The following is a 20,682-nucleotide window of genomic DNA, read 5'->3' as shown; positions in this document are numbered from 1 at the left end:
TTCATTTCTTGTAATTCTTGATTATTTATAAAGATCAATTTATAGCGACTCATTTGAGCGTTAGAGAACCCTTGGTCAAAAGGACCTTTGGGCCCAGTGATAAATTCCCTGTCTTGAGGTAATCTCAGGAACAAGGGAGAAAACCTTTAGCGAAAAAAAAAAATCTCATAAAAAAATCTCCTCGCCTCGGAACAAGGGAGAAATACCTTAACAAAAAAAAAAAAATCTCCTCGCCACGGAATGAGGGAGAAAACCCTTAACAAAAAAAAATCTCCCATCTTGGGAACTAGGGAGTAAATCATCAACAAAAAAATCTCTCATCTCGGGAACTAGGGAGTAAACCCTTAGTAAAAAAAATCTCCCATCTCAAGAACTAGGGAGTAAACCCTCAGCAAAAAAACTTGCCTGCATTGGGAACTAAGGAGTAAACCTTAGCAAAAGAAATCTCCCACTTCGGGAACTAGGGAGTAAACCTTTAGCAAAAAAATCGCCCAATTCGGAAACAAGGGAGCCAGCCCTTTGCAAAACCTGACCAGGCTTTCAGCCAGAAAGACCGAGGATTCATCAAACACAACATATCCAAGCACGGCAAAACAAACAAACAAAGCCAAAAGATGTAGCGCAATGCAGCAGAGGAATCGAAGGCTAACTGGTAATCCTTCAATTCGATGTTGGCCGTCAACTTCGCCAACTGGTTGGAGCGATCCACCAAGCACTACTCCCGTGCCTCCAATAGTAAACGTAATTCGGCAATTTCTGCCTCAAAATTGCAAGGAGCACGAGAATGAGGCATTTAAAGGTGCCAGGAAATATAAAAGCATCTAAAAAATATTGGAAGATCAAAGACAGTTCAGATATGCATTCAAAGCATCCAAAAAATATCAAGAAGACCAACAGCAGTTTGAATAAGTAGGAGCAAAAGTCCTTATACAAAACAATCAAAAATGTTTTAAGTATGGGAAACCACTCCCACTTCATTGGTATCGTCATCTACGAGGATCTCGGGACCAAAAGGCTTTGGGGGTAAATTCGCTTCTTGGCGGAACCCATCCACATTGACTTCTGGGCCATCAGGAATCAACTCCATGCCTGCGTCAACCATTTCGTCAATAGCAGCAATTGGCACCTCCAAGAAATTTGACTCCACTGTAGTGGGGTCGATGCCAAAAGAATCTCTACTGATGGTGAGGTACCGATGATTCTCAAAACCCTAATGAAACCTGCGGGCCCACAACAAGTCCCGAAGCCAAGGAACAAACGACAGCTCCGCAAGATAACGAACCGCTTTAGCTTTTCAATAGCGGTACCCTTGGCGAAATTGATCACACTTGGCTTGGGAAGCTTCCAAATCACTTACAAGCTTCTCATGGGCATCTTCTGAATGAGATAATTGAGCCTCAAGCATTTCAGAAAGTTTTCGAAGCCCTCATCGAAAAGCCGAACCTCAGAAAGCTCCTTCGCTATTTTCGCATTTTCTGCAACCAATCGGGCAAAGTTTGAATTCTCTCCTCCCGAAGTCTCGGCATAAGGAATTCGGGGGGTAACTGTTACACATAAAACCATCACCCGAGCCCACAGGTCATAGGCCCATGAGCCCAAGAAAGCTCGGTACATCCAAATGGGCTCACCAAATACGCCCAATGCAACGCAACAGATACGACATCGGCCCCTACGCTCTCGGACAGCCAAAATCCAGGAATGGGGTAACGTCTGGATACATATATCATATCAAGGACAAGACTCAGCCACATAGACAGCTCGCGCATAGCAGGATCACCGGGACGATTTCGATCCTACTCTTAAAGACGCCTCGCAGATACAGGCCGTCCTCAGATCAACGTATGTAACGGCCTCCTACCGGTCATAAAGAAATGGAACACAAATATTAACTACTCCGGCCGTTACGCCCAAATCCCAGATCCTCCGCCCGGCCATCATAACCACCTCCGCATGCTCAACTATAAAAGGTCTCACTCTGAAGGTATGAAAAACGACGAATACGCATACTAAGCTAATACACATGCTGACTTAAGCATCGGAGGACAAACCGCCAACCAACACCTGGTGCATCCTATTAATGAGTGCTTTGGTTTTGCAGATTTACTAAAAGGCTTACAGAAAGGTGAACCACGAAAGACGTATCTCGGAGACTTGGACTCCCTTGAATTCATCATACCGGAAACTGCTTCAACATATAGCATTTCATATTTATACCAATCAAAGATGATCTCATGGTGACAGCAGAAGGCAAGATCAGAAGGATGCGAAGCCAAACATATCAAAACCAGAAGGCAAGATAACAGGAAATATGCAAAAAGAAAACGATAGAAGGTTGCAAAAACTTTATGTTCTTTTATTTTATTTTATTTTTATTTATGATAAGTAATGTCAAATTTTAGACACTGATTTTACTCGGTGAAAAAGCTGAAGGTTTGTAAAGAGAGAAGAAGAAGAAAGAGAAGAGGGAGATGAAAACGAAGATAAAATAGAAGGCTACATCTTATCTTGTTTCCATTGCATTAAACAAAAGAATATTCTTTTGTTTACAAGAGAGAAATGATTTCATGTACAACTTCGTGAAAATCAGATGCACCATGAAAGGACCAAGAAAATGAAAGGAACTTCACAAAATTTCCTCATGAATTTTTACTTTTTGACACTATCCTCGAAGTTTAAAAACTTTCAATTAACTGAATTAAGAGTATCAAATTTTCAATTTCTTTTAACTACCCCATTCCATTACGATTTTCCTTTAAATATAATCAATGTTCCCAAAATACTCCATTTTTCATAAAATATATATATATATATATATATATATATATAAATGCCTGAACCTTGACAATTTTTTATTTTAATTTTTATAATAAAAAAAAAGTATTCTGAAAATTATGACAAGATTTAACGGAAAATCCTAATAAATGGTGTAATTGAAAGAAATTAAAATTTTGATACCCTTAATTAAGAGTTCTTGAAATTTGAAGGGGTAATTAATCATCTAATTAATATTCTAACATTTTCCCGGATCAGGATCCCCTTGAATTAGAGGGGATCTCCAATTATCTCCAATCACCAATTTGCACCATTCATTTTCATCTAACGGTTTAGATTGGTCCACTAAAATAAAACAATAAACTATTATTTTATTAAAAAAATAAATCAAAATCAAAATAATAAAATAAGAAATGGGAGAGAGATGGGGTGGCTGGCCACCACCAAGGGCTAAAAAAAAATTAATTTTTTTTTATTTGGTCCTTGGGGGTGGCAGAAGCCACCAGCGGCCGTTTGAGGATGCCTCATGGCCCATGGGGGTGGTTCGGCCACCCCCAAGGGCCAAGGGGTGGCTTCGCTCTCAACAGGGGTGGCCAGCCACCACCTGGGGTGGCCAGCCACCCCATTTCTCTCCCATTTCTTTTTTTATTATTTTAATTTTGAATTATTTTTTCAATTAAAATAGTAATTTATTATTTTATTTTAGTGGACCAATCTAGACCGTTGGATGAAAATGAACGGTCCAAATTGGTGATTATAGATAATTGGAGATCCCCTCTAATTCGAGGGGATCTCTGCACATGTAGGCTCCACTTTCTCTTCAATAAGTAAGGCCCAATATGATAAATATTTAGCTTAATTGAGGTGTAAATTATGGAAATAAGGTTCGAACTCAGGACCTTTGTTCCGATACCATATTAAATTGCCATTCATCTCGAAAGCTTAAGATGATAAGAAATAATTGATTTAATCAATTAAATAATACTCTAACAACTTCCTATAAAAGTTTTTTTTTTTTTTAATAAATACTTCCAATATGAGGCTTATATCTTGCATATTTCAAACTTTAGCAATGAGGCTCACTAGAATTGACCCTTGATAGCATCACTCCTCGAGGACAAAGCGTCATAATGAAACCTATCTTCCACACGCTAGCTGACAACCTAATCGTTATCCATGCGATTATTGTTGTTGTTGAAGGCAAAGCCGTACCGTTAACCAACTGCCTACCAAGTAATGGGTCTTTTTCGCCTATTTCTGTGTTTTGAGCTTTCTTTGGCCTCTTTTTATGGCTTATTTTAAACAATTTTGAAACTATTTAGGGCCCGCTTTAAGTTTTTTTAGGAAAAAAATGTAAAATTAATCCATGTAGTTTACTTGATTTACAATTAGTTTCATATGGTATCAAAATAAGTTAAAGGTTCCTGAGGTATGACAAAAAAATTAATTTAGTCCCTATAGCCAAATTCCGTCTACTAACTTAACAGACTCCATTAGTGTGACACTTAATTAAATATGACACATGTCACAATTTTATTGGCTCTAATGTTTCACTCTATGAGAATTTATTAAGTTAGTGGACGAAATTCGACTATAAGAACTAAATAGTTTTTTTAACACACCTCAATGACTCACCTCAACGACTTCTGAGTTCATTTTAATTCCACAGAAATCTAATTGCAAATCCGGTGAACCACATGATCTGATTTTGCCTTTTTTTCCTTTTTTTTTTTTAAGCTCTAGTATTTTAGATAAAATCTATGTCTTGATTCCATATTCCAATTTAAAACTGACAAAGAAAATACAAACACCCCATGATGGGTTCATCCACCTTAAAATAACAAATAAGTCAATTTCAATGCACTTCCAACTGGAAAAAAACATGCAAATTAAGGGTTGTAAAAGCAATATGCAGCTTTGGCCTAAGAGGTATTACAGTCAATAGAAATCAACTCTCGTTGAACCTCGAAGTTGGCCGGCTGACACGCAGGCGTCACAGGAAGTGAGGCCGATGAGGTCTGTCTGGCAACTAGAGTCCAGAGGAGTGTTGGCCTAAGCCAAGCCTCTCGACTTAGTCTTGGGTGGGCTCGATGCAGGCGCAGATGTTGCGGCTGATGACAAATCGTACAAGGTTGAAGACAAGAAGTGGAGGTGGGTTGTGAGAGAGAGTGTTACTCATAGTGCCTTAACTTGTAATTAGCTGAATTTACTATTTAGACACTAATTATCAAAGTATACTATAGTGGAAAGCGGAAAAGAATTATCTGAGATAAATTAAAATATCTTCTATTGGGAAAATAAACTTCCTGTTCTGGCCCCAGTAAACCAAAGGCCCACAGCATGGAGATGAAGCCATGGGCTAAGTCCTCATAAGTGTGACCCACTAGAATCGGCAGTGGGAAGAAGAAGATGTCGCCAAGGTCCGGTCACCCGAGGTTGTCAGATCCCCTAATTGCCCGGGCGTTACCTTATTCCTATATTCGAACCCAATTGCATAACTAACTCCCGGTTGATTTCCATCGAGTTAAGGACTCCTTTCATGATTATCCCACATCATAGGGATATCATTAGAGTTCGTATACAACCGCTACTCTCAATTCAAATCAAGCTCCAAGGCCTGGATAAGGTGGAAGATTGAGTTCTAGTCCGAGTGAACCTATCAGCCTATAAATAGGTCAAGCTCCAAGTATAAACACACACTGAAATAGATAGAGAGAATATACACCTTTCTCAGAGAACTAACTTGAGCGTCAGAGGGAGATCTCGTTCAACACAGGGCGCTTTCTCTTCGTGTTTGCTTTGTTTGTTCTTTCAGGTTTGATCTTGGAGAACGCATTCACACCGTGCTGAAAATTATTCTAACATCTTCAAATAAAATTAATCACCATCAATATAGACACAGAGCTTCCAAATTAATGAATATTACTACAAAATCACAACTAGTATATTTACTCAAACATGACAATACGAGTCTTTCATTTGGCATTTTCATTCTAGCGAAATACTCACTTTAGAGCCTGACAACCTGCTAATATGCAAAACACCTAGGTATTTGATAGTAGAAAAGTAATTGCGTAAGTCCACAACTTACTAAATAAATTATCACGAAACTTGCTCTACAATAAACCTTAATTACCAGAAATATGATTCACAAACTTATGGAAAATTGGAAATTTCATGGGTTTTCACTTTTCATCAAAATTACAGATTTTGTCTCTGCTATTACGCTAATATGACAATGGGTTTAATATTGAAGTAGTGTAAGAACCTGTTTGGGATTACGGTGGAAAATAGGGCTTTTGGATATAGAGCTTTTGCCTGTGAACTTTTGGCAAAAGTGCTATTACTGAAAAGCTGTATACCTGTTTGGTAACTACATGTCTTAAATGCCTTTTTAATGTTACTGATGTTTGGTAACAAAACTAAAAAAGTGCTTTTAGTTGGAAAAATGACAATAAAGGACATGTGATGATTTTTTTTAGTATAAGCTGAAAAAAAAAAAATCATTCTGTGACACCAGTATATGTCATTTTACATGAAATCATTGCATGTTTTCCAATAAAGGCCTAAGGTTGGTAATGATTTTTTTTTTTTTCATTTTATATCAACCTTTTTATATAAAAATGGTTAATGTTAGCTTTCACAAGTAAAAATTATTTTGTAATGGTTTATGTAACAAAACATCAATATTTTCTTTCTTTTGTACTTATATGTAATAAAAAATGATGTCAATCATTTTTTTTTCTTTCTTTTTTTAAAGTATTTGAAGTGTTTTTAACACTACAACACTTCAAAGTATTTAACACATAAAAAAGAACAACACTCAAGGAGATCCTTGCAACATTTTAAATAGTTTATAACAAAACAACATTTAAGAAAAGAAAAAAAAAAAAAAAAAAAAAAACAAGAACATTAACGGGTCACAAGTAGATTAGCAATATAATCACGCTCAATATTCATAGAATTTTCATTGGACATCTTTGATTGTTGTATGCTTGACTCATCTTGTGCTTCGTCATCGCCTATACTATTAGTAGGTACTAAATCCTCCTCATCATCATATGGTTGAAACTCAGCATCCTTTATTGCATGCTTCCTAATGAAGTTATAAAGAACCATAGACGCTGCCACAATTTTTACTTGTTTATCATAAGAAAAACTCGGCATGCAATGTAATAACTTCCACTTATTTTTTCAAACTCCAAATATTCTTTCAATAGTGCATCTAAGTGATGAATGTGCATGATTAAAAGTTTCATGCATACCCCTCGGTTTGCTTCCGCGGCGAAAGTCTGGTAGATGATACCACTCCCATTTGCATGGCCCCATGTATCTCTTCATGTGAGAATATCCTGCGTCTACCAAGTAATATTTTCCTGCAAAAAAATATACAAATAACGGTCATAAAAAATATTGAAAAGTATATTTTTTTTCATGTATAATTAATAATTGTTATTTTTATTAAATACAAACCTCTAGATGGGTGTGGAAATCGTAATTCTTCCTTTCGAATAGCTTCCAAAAAAATACATGTATCATGTGCAGTACCTTCCCATCCAGCCCAAACAAAGGTGAAACACATTCGAAAATCACAAACAGCCATAACATTTTGAGTAGGAATCCCATTTCTACCAATATATGGTATTTGTTTTGATGGAGAAATTTTAACTGGCACATGGGTTCCATCAATGGCTCCAATACAATCTTTGAAGTATGGCCAATACCGCTCATCATCACGAATTTTGCTTGGAACATCCCTAAACTCCCTATCAATAGGATTAATAATGTCAATCGTCATTCTCGAAACGGCCATTAAAACATGAGTAAAATGTCTACTAACTGTTTCTCCTGAATGTTGAAACCTTTCTTGCACTATTCTATTTCCAAATCCATGGCCTAAAGTATTCCAAAATATAGCCACCAACTCTTCAACAGTTAATTTCCTAGTACCTTTTAAATGATATATTTCCTTCAACTCTTTACACAAGTAAATAAATACGTGTATTTCCATTCTGAAATTTTGTTTGCACCTATCAAGATTACCTTGTAGAATCTCCATAACCCACTTATACCTAGTTTGAGAAAAGGTCCTACAAGGTTCCTTTGCAATATATGGCATATAATAGTTCTCAACAAATTCTACTGTATTAGATGATATGTAATGTAGTCCGACATGGGTTATATATATTTATTGTGTGTCTTATTAGCCTATATATAAAGGCCTCTTATGTACATTATTCAGTGTGATTCAATATACAACCTTATTCTCAACATGGTGTCAGAGCACAGGTTCTGAATCAACTTAATTTTTTTTTTCCGCATCTCGTATTATTTTTTCTGCGCCGCTAGTGTTCTCCGGCGAATCCTACCCTCTGTCCCTTACGGTTCTCTATCTTCTCTTCGTAGTTTTTAGCGGATCACTATATCGCTTGAACGCTCGGAAGACAACTGTCATAGAGCCGCCGCACACAATTCCATCGGAATTCTCACACTCCCATATGCGCCGCTTAAAGTTTCAGCAATTCCGCCACTACCGTTCCGCCACAAGCTGCCAAGGTGGTCTGATTGCTTCTGCTAGCCCACCGATCGATAGCTCTCCTTCCGGGGAGTCCAGAACCACCGACAGAATCTGCTTCCGCCAAGCCACGCGCCACACAAAGGTCTGCGCGTGAGATTCATGCGCCTAGCGCTGCTGCCTACTTTCACGCATGCACCACACATGCCAAGCGCTCCAGTCTGCCACGTCAGCACTGATAAGTGCTAAAATATCCATATTTTAGCCCCTTAATCTATATTTGTTAATTCCTTAGTCTTGTTAGTTTGTGTAATTTTATTTCCTTTTTATATTTTCTTTGTTTTATACGTTTTTGAAAGAAAATGAAGCATTTCTGAAAGTTTGGGGCTTAAAGAGCAAATTTCAAAAAAGCTAAAAGTTCTCATAGAGCGATTGATGGCAGTAGACCTGCGCTCGAGCGCACTACCAAAGAGATGTCAAGAAACGAGCACATGCTTACGCTCGTACGCACAAGAAGCAGCATCGATCGAGCGTTGAAGACACACGATCGATCGTAGATGTGCGATCGAGTGCACACGGGCCACGAACAAGCGCACCCGTGCGTGAAGAGCAAGGCAGTAGCGCCCTATTCCGGAAAGTGATCTTTTTCATCGCTCAAAACCCTAGGCGAACTAGAACGTAAAAGCTACGATTTTTAGGGTTTCTAGAGTGTTACTTAGGCTTATAAATAGACCTCTAAGCCTCACAATTCAAGGGACCATCTTTAGACACAACTTTGGGGAGAAGAATTGAAGGCTACTTCAAGGAGTCGTTTTTGGTTTCTTCTTTCCCTTTTTTTTTTTTAAGTTTTATTTTAGTTATGTGTAACTAATACTTTAGTAGGACTAGATTCAAGCCATAATTATGTTTATTTAATATTTCAATATTGGCGCTTTTGTGATAATCATATTGTGATGCTTGACTTGATTAATTCCTGTTTTATTGAATTCCTCATATATGTGTGACTGGCCATTATATGCATGTGGTATGGATTAGTTATTTAAGTCAATTTGAATGATCAAGTCCTGGGCTTAATAGAGTGACAAAATAATTTTCTCACGGGGTCTTGGGATAATCAACATGGAAAACCGGGAGTATACACTCATGCCTAATTCGTTGCTTAGGGAAATCTATAGCTTAAGGACTATACACCCATGCCCTTAGGTTGGCAAACATTAGGTATTCATAATATGATTAGAGCATTGGCATATTGTTATATTATTTGAGCTTGGTGTGGGAACGATCTTGTACTTGTTGCACCATACTACTGTTTTGATCTTGTGCACTTGTGAGTTAAAACATACCAATTATTATCTATTAATTTAGGTAGTATTTGGCACAATAAGTTTTTGGCGCCGTTTGCCGGGGATTGTTTGATTTTCTTTGGAATTTGTTTTCCATTAATTTATTTTTGTGTTAATTTTTTCTTTTTTATTTTAATCTTCTACACTTCCTGTAACATCCCAATATTTCTCTTATTTTATCTTGTAAACAAATCAAGTGTTATGCTGAAATAATCTTACACAGCAGAAAATCTGAAATTTATTAGTACAAAACAATACTCTTAAAAATACTTTTCTTTATACAAAATACCCACAATTATGCCGAATAAGGCATTTACACAAATCTATCTGACTGTATAAACTCTAGACAAACTTCACCAACTTAGATTCTCTGTACATCTCAAATATGAAGCTCTAATCACAACTGCATAATTACCTTGACTTTCCATTCCTGCAAACACTACAAAAATTGTGAAGTAATGGGTCAATTGATTCACGATAATATAAATCATTGTTGAAACAATTATATCAAAAGGCCAGACATTTAATAAAACTACAAAGATTTGTATTATTAAATATCAATATCACTCTTAGTAAGTAACAATACTTACAGTGGAATACATGAATGGATCATCAAAGGTAATTACTTGTTGAAACCCATTCTGCTTCGCACAGTCTCTTTCTTTCAATATCTCCCACTATCTCCAAAAACTCCCTCTCAATCTCTGATTCTCTGTCTCAATCTTTCTCTGAATTATCTTCGTCTCACTGCCTCTCCCTCTAACTCTACCTCTGACCATCTCTCTGCTAGCTCTCTTTCTCTCTTTCTCTCTCTCCCTCTCTCTCTCTCTCTCTCGTGTTCCTTCTTTATTGCAGTGCTTTTTCTTGCCCTTCCTCTCTCTGCTCTGTGTAAACACTCACAGAAAGAAGAAAGACCGAATAGAAAGTGGAAGAACGAAGAATATGTTGAAGAGAAGGGAGAGGAGTGGTGAAATTTGTGAAGGGGGAAGCTCTATTTATAGGAAAAAAGCCAAATACTTCTCCGCCTTTCATTTACAATTCTACTTTGCTTTTACTAATTTCACCTACCAAATACTATTATACCTACTATTTACTATTCTACCTACCCTATACTATTCTACATTCCAAATACTGTTCCACCTTCCATTTGCTATTATACAACTACCAATCTCCAATTACCATTATACAATATCATAAATTCCTCAAGAATTAATATCATTGCCTAATATGAATATTAATATAATCCTAGCATCAAATTAATATCTCTAAAATAAGACTTTTAAAATATAGGGCGCTACACTTCCTGTTCTGCCTTCGGCGGTGCACTCGAGCGTCCATTCTAGGGCGATTGAGCGTACCAGTGAGATCGAGCGCACTCTTGCTAGTGCGATCGATCGCACATCTGGATAGCAGCATAGAAACAGCTTTAATTATAGATCTGATTTTTTTCTTTTCGTTTCATGCAGGGTCATTCGAGTTTGCATCTTCGTAAGTTTTATTTTTAATTTTGTTTTTATTTCCCTTTTAATTTTTAACTTCTTTTTGTTATTTCATTTTTGTTTTCACACATGTGGGGAGGCAATCCGACTCCCCATGGACCATGTTCATTTTGCCATGACCTTTTTCACCATAGTAGAGAATGTCCTTCAATAAGACATCTAACGATTGTTTTGGGCATATGATCACATCGTTCTCTAGACCGGGAACGATAGCTATTTTGATTCTTGTAAGCTGTCGTGGAGCCAACAGTCTAATCTCTCGTGGCAAGCTCAAGCTCGTGGAATTCAAGCACCACAAGTTCATGAAGAAGAATCATCTCCACAGTTATATGGTCAATCCGATTCTTGTCTTAGCCCCAGTTTGAGGCAATCCATTTTCAAGATAGTAGCTCATGAAGAGGAACCATCTCTCATATATGACTACTCATATTCCTCTCCACCTCAACAATACCAAGAAGAGATACTTCCTCTGAAGAATTTTGCATTAGAAGAAGCGCATGCTAGTTTAGAAGAAACAATGTCAACTTTTCTTAGCCACAGTAAGGCCTATAATCAACGGTTACAATCCACCATGGCCAAGATAGAAGATCACTTCAAGCAAATATCAGAGACCCTAAAAGAAGAAGCACTCCAAGATCAATCAGTGGCCAATTGCAATGGACACTACATGGAGGATGAGTGCACTTACTATCATTAGCAAGCTGTCACATTGACGAGTGAAGAAGTGATTGAAAATCAAGTGGATGAGAGGAAGGAGTAGCAAAATGAGGTTCCACAAAAACCACATCGGGAAAAAGAAGAGAGCACTGAGAATTCTTTAACATCCGCTCTTATTTTCGAAGTACCAAGAGTCCATGAGAAAAGTTTGCTAGAGCTACCGAATGAGCAAATTGAGGACATCAAGATAGAAAAGCTCCCTGAGTTTTCTTCTTATTTTTTTCCAGTTCATGATTCCCCACCGGATGAGAAACTGTTTGAGAAAACTCATAGTGGTCCACCCCGATCTACAGACAATTGGAATCCCTCTGCTATAGGAAGACTTCATTCTCTTTGGTGCAAGAGAAGAAAATATTGGTGCTTCAAGTTGAAAGTGCCACAGTCTGCCTGAAGATGTTAAACTTAGCGCTCATGGGAGGCATCCCATAGCATATCCTTTTCATTTCTTTGTTCGGATTCGGATTATGTCAAAATAAGGATATAAGATTATATAGGTAAACCTTAATTAAACAGGTCGTACCTTTAACCCATTAATTTCGTGTGGGTGCTTGTCAGGCTCGAAAGTCGTGACAAAAATTGTAAATCCTAGTGTTGCGTGTCAGGTTCGGGTTATATCGAGAAACTGATATAAGACTATATAAAATCAACTATTACCCGACTCTTTTATTTAAACGGGTCATACTCCTCAATCATAACTTGTTAATTTTATGATTATTTAGAAAACAAAAAATAATCCTTAGCCTCTACTTCCCACTTTCGTAACAAATCGAACCCAGCTTCGGGCTCTATTGGCTTCCATTTTCCTAAAGAACAAATAAAGTTCAGTCCAGACCCACTGCCAAGTAGTGGGTGAGTCCAAAGTATTTTTTATTTTTATAATTTTCATTTTGTTTTATTTAAAGGAATTTTTTTGACATTTTAACTAAAAAAAATGGATAAAATTAAAAGGAGATGAAACATGGGATACTGACTGGCGACATTGCAAATTTTTAAACTTTGAAGTTACTATTGCAAAACCGCTTATAGCACGTTTACTTCCAATTTTTGTAAAACCGCTTAAACTTCCAATTTTTAAACTTTGAAGTTATGATTTCAAGCCGCCCATTTGATTAAAAGGTAGGGAAACATAGGAAGTGATCGGGGTTTAAACTTATGATCTTAGCTTTATTCTGATATCACATTAAATCACCACTTATCTAAAAAATTTAATTAATATTTTATCACAAATGACAGCATTAGTCTCAAACTTGTCCGCAATCCAAAATGTTTAAGTAAAGGCCTCGTTAACAACAACAAATTAAATGAATAGGGAAACATTACTTTACACTCTTAAATTACCACGCGATATGACATATCCCTCAAACTTTGAAACCTCATAATTTGGACCATTAAACTTTCAATTTCAATCAATTTAAACCCATCCGTCAAATTTTAAACGTTAAAAGTGATATAATGATGTTTATACCCCTGATTATTTTATAAAATTCCAAATTTACCCTTAATTTCAAATTAGAAATTAAAAAAAATATATTATATATAAAAAGAAAAATCAAAAGGTGACCCACGATTGGGCCACCTTGTGACCCTTTTTTTTTCAATTTTTTTTAATAAAAAGAAAATTGAACGGTAATTTTGTCTTCGTAGGGGTTTTAACGGCACAAATTGATGGACAGGTTCAAATTGATTGCAATTGGAAGTTCAGGGGTCCAAATTGAGAGGTTACAAAATTCGAGGGGATATATTAAATCGCGTGGTATTTCAGGCGTTTAAAGTAAAGTTTCCCTTAAATTAATTGCGCAATTTGGTATTGCCGTCCATAGATTGTCAAGATGTGAGATTTCTGACTTAGGCTCCGTTTATTTCGACGTAAAATGGTTTCCAGAAAATGATTTCTACATTTTACGGTGTTGACTTGCCCGGAACCCAGTTGGGACTTGACTGGAACTTGCTCAGGACATGCTCAGGACCCTTCCAGGACCTGCCCGAGACCCCACGAGACTTGAACTCGATCGGGCCGGACCCGCCAAGAAATGCCCAGGACTCGCCTGGGACTTGCCCAAGAGCCACCCGAGACCTGGCCGGGACTCGCTCAGGACCCTGCCGGGACCCACCCAACACTTGACCGGGACCCGCCCGGGATCGGACCGGACCTGTTGGGACCTGCCCGGGACTTGCCCGGGACCCCGCTGGAACCCGCCCGAGACTTGACCAGGACTAGCCCTGGACTTGCCTGGGACCCACCAAGGACTTGACCGGGACCTGCTTGCGACCCGCCCAGGACTTGACCAGGACCCGCCCGGGGCTTGACTGGGACCTGCCCGGGATTTGACCGGGACTTGCTCGGGACCCGCTCGGGACTTGCCTAGGACCACGCCGGGAAACGCCCCGAGACTTGACCAGGACTAGCCCGGGACTTGCCTGAGACCCGCCCGGGACTAGCCTGGGACTTGACAGGGACCTGACTAGGACCCGCCTGGGACTTGATCAAGACTCGCTTAGGACTTGCCCGGGACCCCCACCCACGACTTGACCTGGACTTGACTGGGATCCACCTGAGACTTGACCGGACCTGCCCGAGACTAGCCCAGGAGCCGCCCGGGACTTGCCTAGGATTCAACTGGGACTTGACCGAGACTCGGGCACGTCCCGGTGGAAAATATTTTCAAGGAAATCATTTTCCTTGAAAATGCTTTCCATAGAAAACATTTTATGGTGTTTACCACGCGCACAGAAAATATATATATTTTTATTTTGTTATATATATATATATATTTTCCAATAAGTCCCGGGTGAGTCCTGGTCAAGCTCCCGTGGGGTTCCGGGCGAGTCCCGGTGAGGTCCGGGTCAAGTCTCGAGCAAGTCCCGGTCAAGTCCTGGGCGGGTCCCAGGCAGGTCCCGGTCAAGTCCCGATCAAGTCCTGGGCTGGTCCAGGTCAAGTACCGAGTAGGTCCCGGTGGGGTCTCGGGCAAGTCCAGGTCGTGTGCCGGTCAAGTCCAAGTCACGGCCTGGGTAAGTCTCGACGGGGTCCTGGGTAGGTCCCTGACAAGTCCCAGGCAAGTCCCGGCGGGGTCTCGAACAAGTCCTCTGCGGGTCCTGGTCAAATCCCAGGCGGGTCTGGGGCAGGTCCCGGTGGGGTTTTGAGCAGGTCTCGGCGGGGACCTTATTGGAAAATATATATATATATATATATATATATATATATATATATATATATATATATATATATATATATATATAAATTATTTTCCATGCGCGTGGTAAACGCCGTAAAAGTTTTTCAACATAAAAAATTTTCAAGAAAAATGACTTCCCTAAAAATATTTTCCAACGAAAACCATTTTACGTCGAAGTAAACGGAGCCTTATAAGTACCCACAATTTCTAGTTTTTTTAGATCCATTAGAGAGAATCAATGGCATCTTCCCAATATTTCTTCATCCTTGCAATCATAGCAATTCTTCTCCCTTCAATTTTGGGCACAAAGTTTGTGGTTGGTGATGACGAGGGTTGGACCGTTGACTATAATTACACAGCTTGGGCTCAAGGAAAGGAGTTCCATGTGGTGACACTCTTGGTAAATTAACTCTATAAACTTTTTGTTTGTATGCCTTCAACTTACCATATTTTTGATGTAATCTTTTAGTTTTATTTGCACATGTTTGTTTTCTAGTAAACGCTTTGTTAAAGTATTGATTAAATATACATTTTTGCTATCAGCTTTAAAAATTTGATTAAACTTTTTAGATAAGTAGTGGTTTAACATGGTATCAGAGCCATAGGCCATGAGATCAAATCTTGATTCCGTCAATTCATCTCTATTTAATTATATATTTCAGATGTTGGCTCTCACCTATTAAAAAGGAGTTTGAGATGATCATACATAAGGTAGAGTGTTAAAGTATTGATTATATTTCATCATGATAGAAAGTTTTTTCCTTTACAAAAAGTGGCCAGGGAGTCTCCCATAGCATTACTCCAATTTTTGTAAAGGAAAATCATTTCCATTCCGATTTGGCGATTTTGTTACATAGCATTACTCGACTTTGAGGCTGCCTTGTTTTTAAGGGGTTGCTAGTGGATTATTTTTGTTTCTTATTTAGTTGTCAATTAATTCGTGTAAATATATTTCTTTTTAGTTTGATTGATGATGGAAGAATCAACTTCTTGGTGCAGTATTCAAGTATACAGCGGGATCCCACACTATTCTTGAAGTCAATGAAACTAGCTTCCAACAATGTACGGCACCGTTGGGAATTGAGACCTTGGTTAGTGTAAATGATGTGATTACCCTAGCAACCTTGGGAAGAAATTGGTATATTTGTGGTGTTGCCAATCATTGTGAGATCAACAACCAAAAGCTTACCATAACAGTGTCTCCAGCACCTTCTCCCGTATCCGTAGGTAAGGGGAGCGTTACACCTATATATTATTGGTGGATGATTGCTATTTTTGGCATCCTTGTGATGGTCATGGTTTAAAGTTAGATCAATAGTACAATAGTTAAAATTCTATTCTTATGTTAGTGGAGTGTATTGAATTGATTAATTGTTTGCATTGTATTGGATACGAATTTATTGATTTATAGTAGTATGTGTGTTCTGAATTATAAACCATTTGTGCTCTATATTTGTACCAAATACTGTGTTTGAGCATATTTGTTAAATTATCATGCAAACAGCAGGTGGGGCTTAGGATATTTAACATTATGAAGAGAGGGCGGAAATTTCCTCAGGAGAAATACTATACTTCTAAAAAATATTCATCAAATATTAGTTCCTAAATGATGTGTTACCATCTTACGAGTTGGTGACACATTTCTCAAAATAATAAAGCTCATGTGATGAAGACACATCATTTGGGAACTAACTTTTAAACAAAAATTTGAGAAATGTATCACTTCTCTTTTCTCAGTGGCTTGACTTTTCTAAGTGGTGTAAATATATTATCAGATGTTTTGAATCCTATAATCGGCAAGTAAAGGAAAATGATAACTTCTATAAGGAGCTGGTGTAAAGCAGCTCCTTTGTGCCCACCAATCAGCCATTGACACCTCAGCATATTAGAAAAATCTTAAGTTTAAGAAATAAACATTACCACACCAAATTATACAAAATATAAAAAGAAAAATAATTAAAAAAACCAATTAGTTATTTAAAAAATGGGTAATTACCTTCCCCCCATCAACTACAACATGTGACTTTGCCCCCATGAACTGACAACCCTGCTGCCTAACCCTATCAAACTACCATTTTGTACCCAAAACCCCCCTTCTATCAGTCAAAGGCGTTAACTCAGACAGTTAACCTGTCACGTGCACCCCATATGCCATCTTGAAATTTTCTATCCCACCTTTTTCCCCCATCAACTACAACACATTGTCACTTTTCCCTCATCAACTACAACACATTGTCATTTCAAGAGTTTTTCAGGTGGAGCTCACGTGACGGGTTGGCCGCCTGAGTTAACGCCATTGACTGACGGAATGAGGGTTTTGGATACAAAATGGTAGTTTGATAGGGTCGGGCAGTAGTGTTGTCAATTCATAGGGGCAAAGTGACAATGCATTGTAGTTGACGGAGGGAAAAGGTAATTACCCCTTTAAAAAAACAAAAGAAAAACAAAGGGGTGACTGGCTGGCCATCCCACCCGCACTTGGGGTGGCCGGCAGCCACCCAAAGGGAGGTAGGGGCGGCTTGCCGCCGCCCTGTTTGCCATGGGTGGCTGTGCCAGCCACCCCTAACCCATTTGGGGGTGGCCGGCGAGCCACCTTATGGACAGAGGTGGCCCACGCGGCCACCTCCAGCAGATCTGGGCTGGTCGGTGAGCCACCCCATGGGCTGGGTTGGCCCACGCGGCCACCCTTGCCCATGGGGTGCCTCGCCAGCCACCCCAGATGGGCTGGGGATGGCAGTGCGACCATCCCAGCCCATCTAGGGTGGCCAGAGAGCCACCCCAGATCTGCATGGGTGGCCCGTGCGGGCCACCTCCACCCATGGGGTGGCTCCTCAGCCACTGCAGATGGGCTGGATGTGGCCGTGCGGCCACCTCTGCCTATATGGGGTGGCTTGCCTGCCACCCAGAGGGGCTGGGGGTGGCAATGAGCCACCTTTAGCCCTCTTGCAATTTCTTAAAAAAAAAAAAATGGAAAAACCTATATAATCTTGTGTTTTGGTGCCTATTTGAAATGGTGCAATAATCCTAGGTGGCCTATTCTTATTGGTAGGCACAACACCAGCTCCTTTATAGAAGTTATCCTCGTGAAGGAAAACATAATAACAAAGGAAATGAGCGGTGTAGACATGATGGTGTTTGGTAAATCATTTTGACTTTTTTTAAAAAAATAGTAATAAGAGGTTGACTTTTGTGAGAGAAAAGTAGAAAAAGTAATTTTAAAAAGATGTTGATTTTTTATTTTTTTAGAGGTGAAAAATAAAGGGAGGGGAAGGAGAGTGGGTTGCCAATAAAAAGAGACAGAAACATATGTTCTTAAGAACTATATTTTGTTTTTATTGATTTGATAACATTTATAATATAAAACAATCATATTTATAGGAAAACTAGGGTAGATGAGAATAATACAAATATGGAGATAACATGATTACTTAAAAGGTAGGAGATCCAATCAAATCTGATTATAGGAGATTAGAATTAATTACAGTAAGATAATTGAAATCAAATCTCATAATATAGTTTAACATCCCATCAACTCAAGGTGAACAATTGTGGAATCTTGAGTTTGATTTTTTTTTTAAAAAAAAGACGATAGCAGTGGATGTCATAGGTGGGGAGGGTGGCCAGAAACTCGCTAGATTTTGTGGCAACCAACAGCGATGACCAGAAATAAGCCTTTAACAACAATATGCAAAAAAAAGGGCCAAACATTATGGCAACAATAAGCCAAAGGATACTTTAGCAATTTTTTTTTTTTTTTGTTTTCTTAAAAGTATATGTGAAAGTGCCTCATAGAAAAAAAACTAAATGCTAAAAGACATTACTTGAAAATGTTTAGTAACATTTTTCGGGACAAAAGGCAGTATAAGAGCATTCACAACAATTTTCTTATAACCTCTTATCTTTCGTATTCCTCCCCGTAGCACTTTAGCTTCCATATCTATTATTTTAACCCAAAATATTCTCTATTTTCTCTTCTCTCATATTTTGGCCCTTCATTGGGGACTATGTTAAGATTTTTACAAAAAAAAATGTAAGAACAAATAGGAAACATATATTTTGTAAAAAAAAATATATATTTTAATGATATAAGAAAAAATAAAAATAAAAATGCTAGCTATTATATATATTGTGATTGTGATTCTTTGAGAAGAAGTTACCTTTGGAGTTTCTGTTAGGTTGATTGTTGCTATGGTTTTGATATGTGTGTTCGCCTTTGTTTGAGCCATATGGACCACGAGTCTTTGTGAGAGTAAAGTGCAAAATTACCAGAATCAACCAATTCAGGGTGTTGTTGATGCCGATGGTGTCTAAGAAGCATTTCATGATTCAGCATTACAACTTGAAAGTTGTCAAAGGTGCATGTCACCTCTCGATGCAGCAAAGTGAAGATCGTAATAAATCCTGTATAAAATGGATTTAGACCATTCATGTAGGTGATGAAGTCATCCTCATCAACAGGTTTTCCCACTGCATTGAGTTGATCAACCCATGATTTGGATTGATTAGGGGACCTTGCTACAGTGACTGATGCTGCTGTGTTAGGGGTCTAATAATAGAGGTATTTTAGGATTAAAATGCCTTAGGATAATATATTATCTTTATAGATAACATTAAAAGTAGAGACTAGAATTTAAATATTAGAGATAAGTATTATCATTAGAGTAGTTTATTCTACTTAGTCTTTTATTTTCACTATGCATTATAATTGTCTATATAAAGACATCAAGTTCATTAATAAATTAAGTAGAATTAATCCTAAATATTGTGTTTGAAAAAGGATTTCTAGGTTTCTTCAAAATCTAAAAGGTCTAGTTTCCCTCAGAATCTAAAGTATAGCTCAGAACCTAAATTATATCCCCTTTATGTGTTTGTGTTTGCAAAAATCATTCACATAACATGTTGCTTCAAATAAGAGACTCTTGCTTTCGATTAAGATGGAAATCAAGAAGCAAGTGCATTCCACACCTGTCAAGCTATGTTTAATCCATAGATGGAAGACAATGCACTCTCCGAGAGTGTTGTGGTGAACCAAGTTAGGAGATATTGGTCCTTTTTTTTTGGGCCATATTGAGTAGTTAGGAAAAACTACATTAGTCATTTTTCTTGATTCATCAAGCAAATATTTCGATGGACATGGCTCAGTGCCATCCACAATACCCATCAGATCATAACTTTTGAAAATGGGATTGAATTGTGTTAACCAACTCATACAACTGTTGGGAACTTCTAACTTTTTGAAGGAGAAGGTTGTAAAACCAAGGAGTTGAAGAGTGGTAGTAGTGGGAGGTGTGGATGAGAAAGCCATTTGAGGATATTGTGGTGTTAACCAAGATGCTCTGATACATGTAAGAAGTTGTAATGCAATGAATTCTTCCTTGTTATTTACATTGGAATGCACTAGGCATTATATACACAAAATAAACATGTGACCGTTGACGTATACATGGAAAGTAATACTAAAAATATACAAAGAAAATGAAACTCAAATAAGGATTAATGGCTGGGATATGGTGTGCACACTGACTATCTTTCTGTGCATTGTCCAATATCCTTTGTTGTATGATGGTTGCTTGTTGATGATACTTTCCATTTTTGAGTATCATGGTCCTTAGCTAGAGTTACAACTGGTTTCACAACTGCCACCACCATGCTCAACGTATCAG

The 20,682-nt window shown here is 38.2% G+C and overlaps 1 protein-coding gene and 1 pseudogene across 1 annotated transcript; one reads left to right on the top strand and one right to left on the bottom strand.

Annotated features, from left to right (window-relative positions):
• Window positions 1–6,684: 6,684 nt before the first annotated feature.
• Window positions 6,685–7,891, bottom strand: LOC148583611 (uncharacterized; annotated as a pseudogene).
• Window positions 7,892–15,257: 7,366 nt separating this feature from the next.
• LOC132190771 (blue copper protein 1b-like) lies at window positions 15,258–16,323 on the top strand. The gene is made up of 2 exons (XM_088519346.1): window positions 15,258–15,407; window positions 16,000–16,323. Exons 1-2 carry the CDS (start codon window positions 15,258–15,260, stop codon window positions 16,321–16,323), a joined length of 474 nt encoding a protein of 157 aa, XP_088375472.1.
• Window positions 16,324–20,682: the final 4,359 nt, after the last annotated feature.

The sequence above is a fragment of the Corylus avellana genome, chromosome 9 (genome assembly GCF_965113065.1).
Source record: "Corylus avellana chromosome 9, dhCorAvel1.hap1.2, whole genome shotgun sequence".
NCBI lineage: Eukaryota > Viridiplantae > Streptophyta > Magnoliopsida > Fagales > Betulaceae > Corylus > Corylus avellana.
This window is presented reverse-complemented; position numbering and strand designations above follow the sequence as displayed.

Bases quoted from the DNA above. Each gene is read 5' to 3' on its own strand.
- LOC132190771 (XM_088519346.1), top strand. From the start codon at position 15,258: ATGGCATCTTCCCAATATTTCTTCATCCTTGCAATCATAGCAATTCTT. The intron at 15,408-15,999 runs GTGACACTCTTG...TGATGATGGAAG, and splicing joins AAGGAAAGGAGTTCCATGTG to AATCAACTTCTTGGTGCAGT.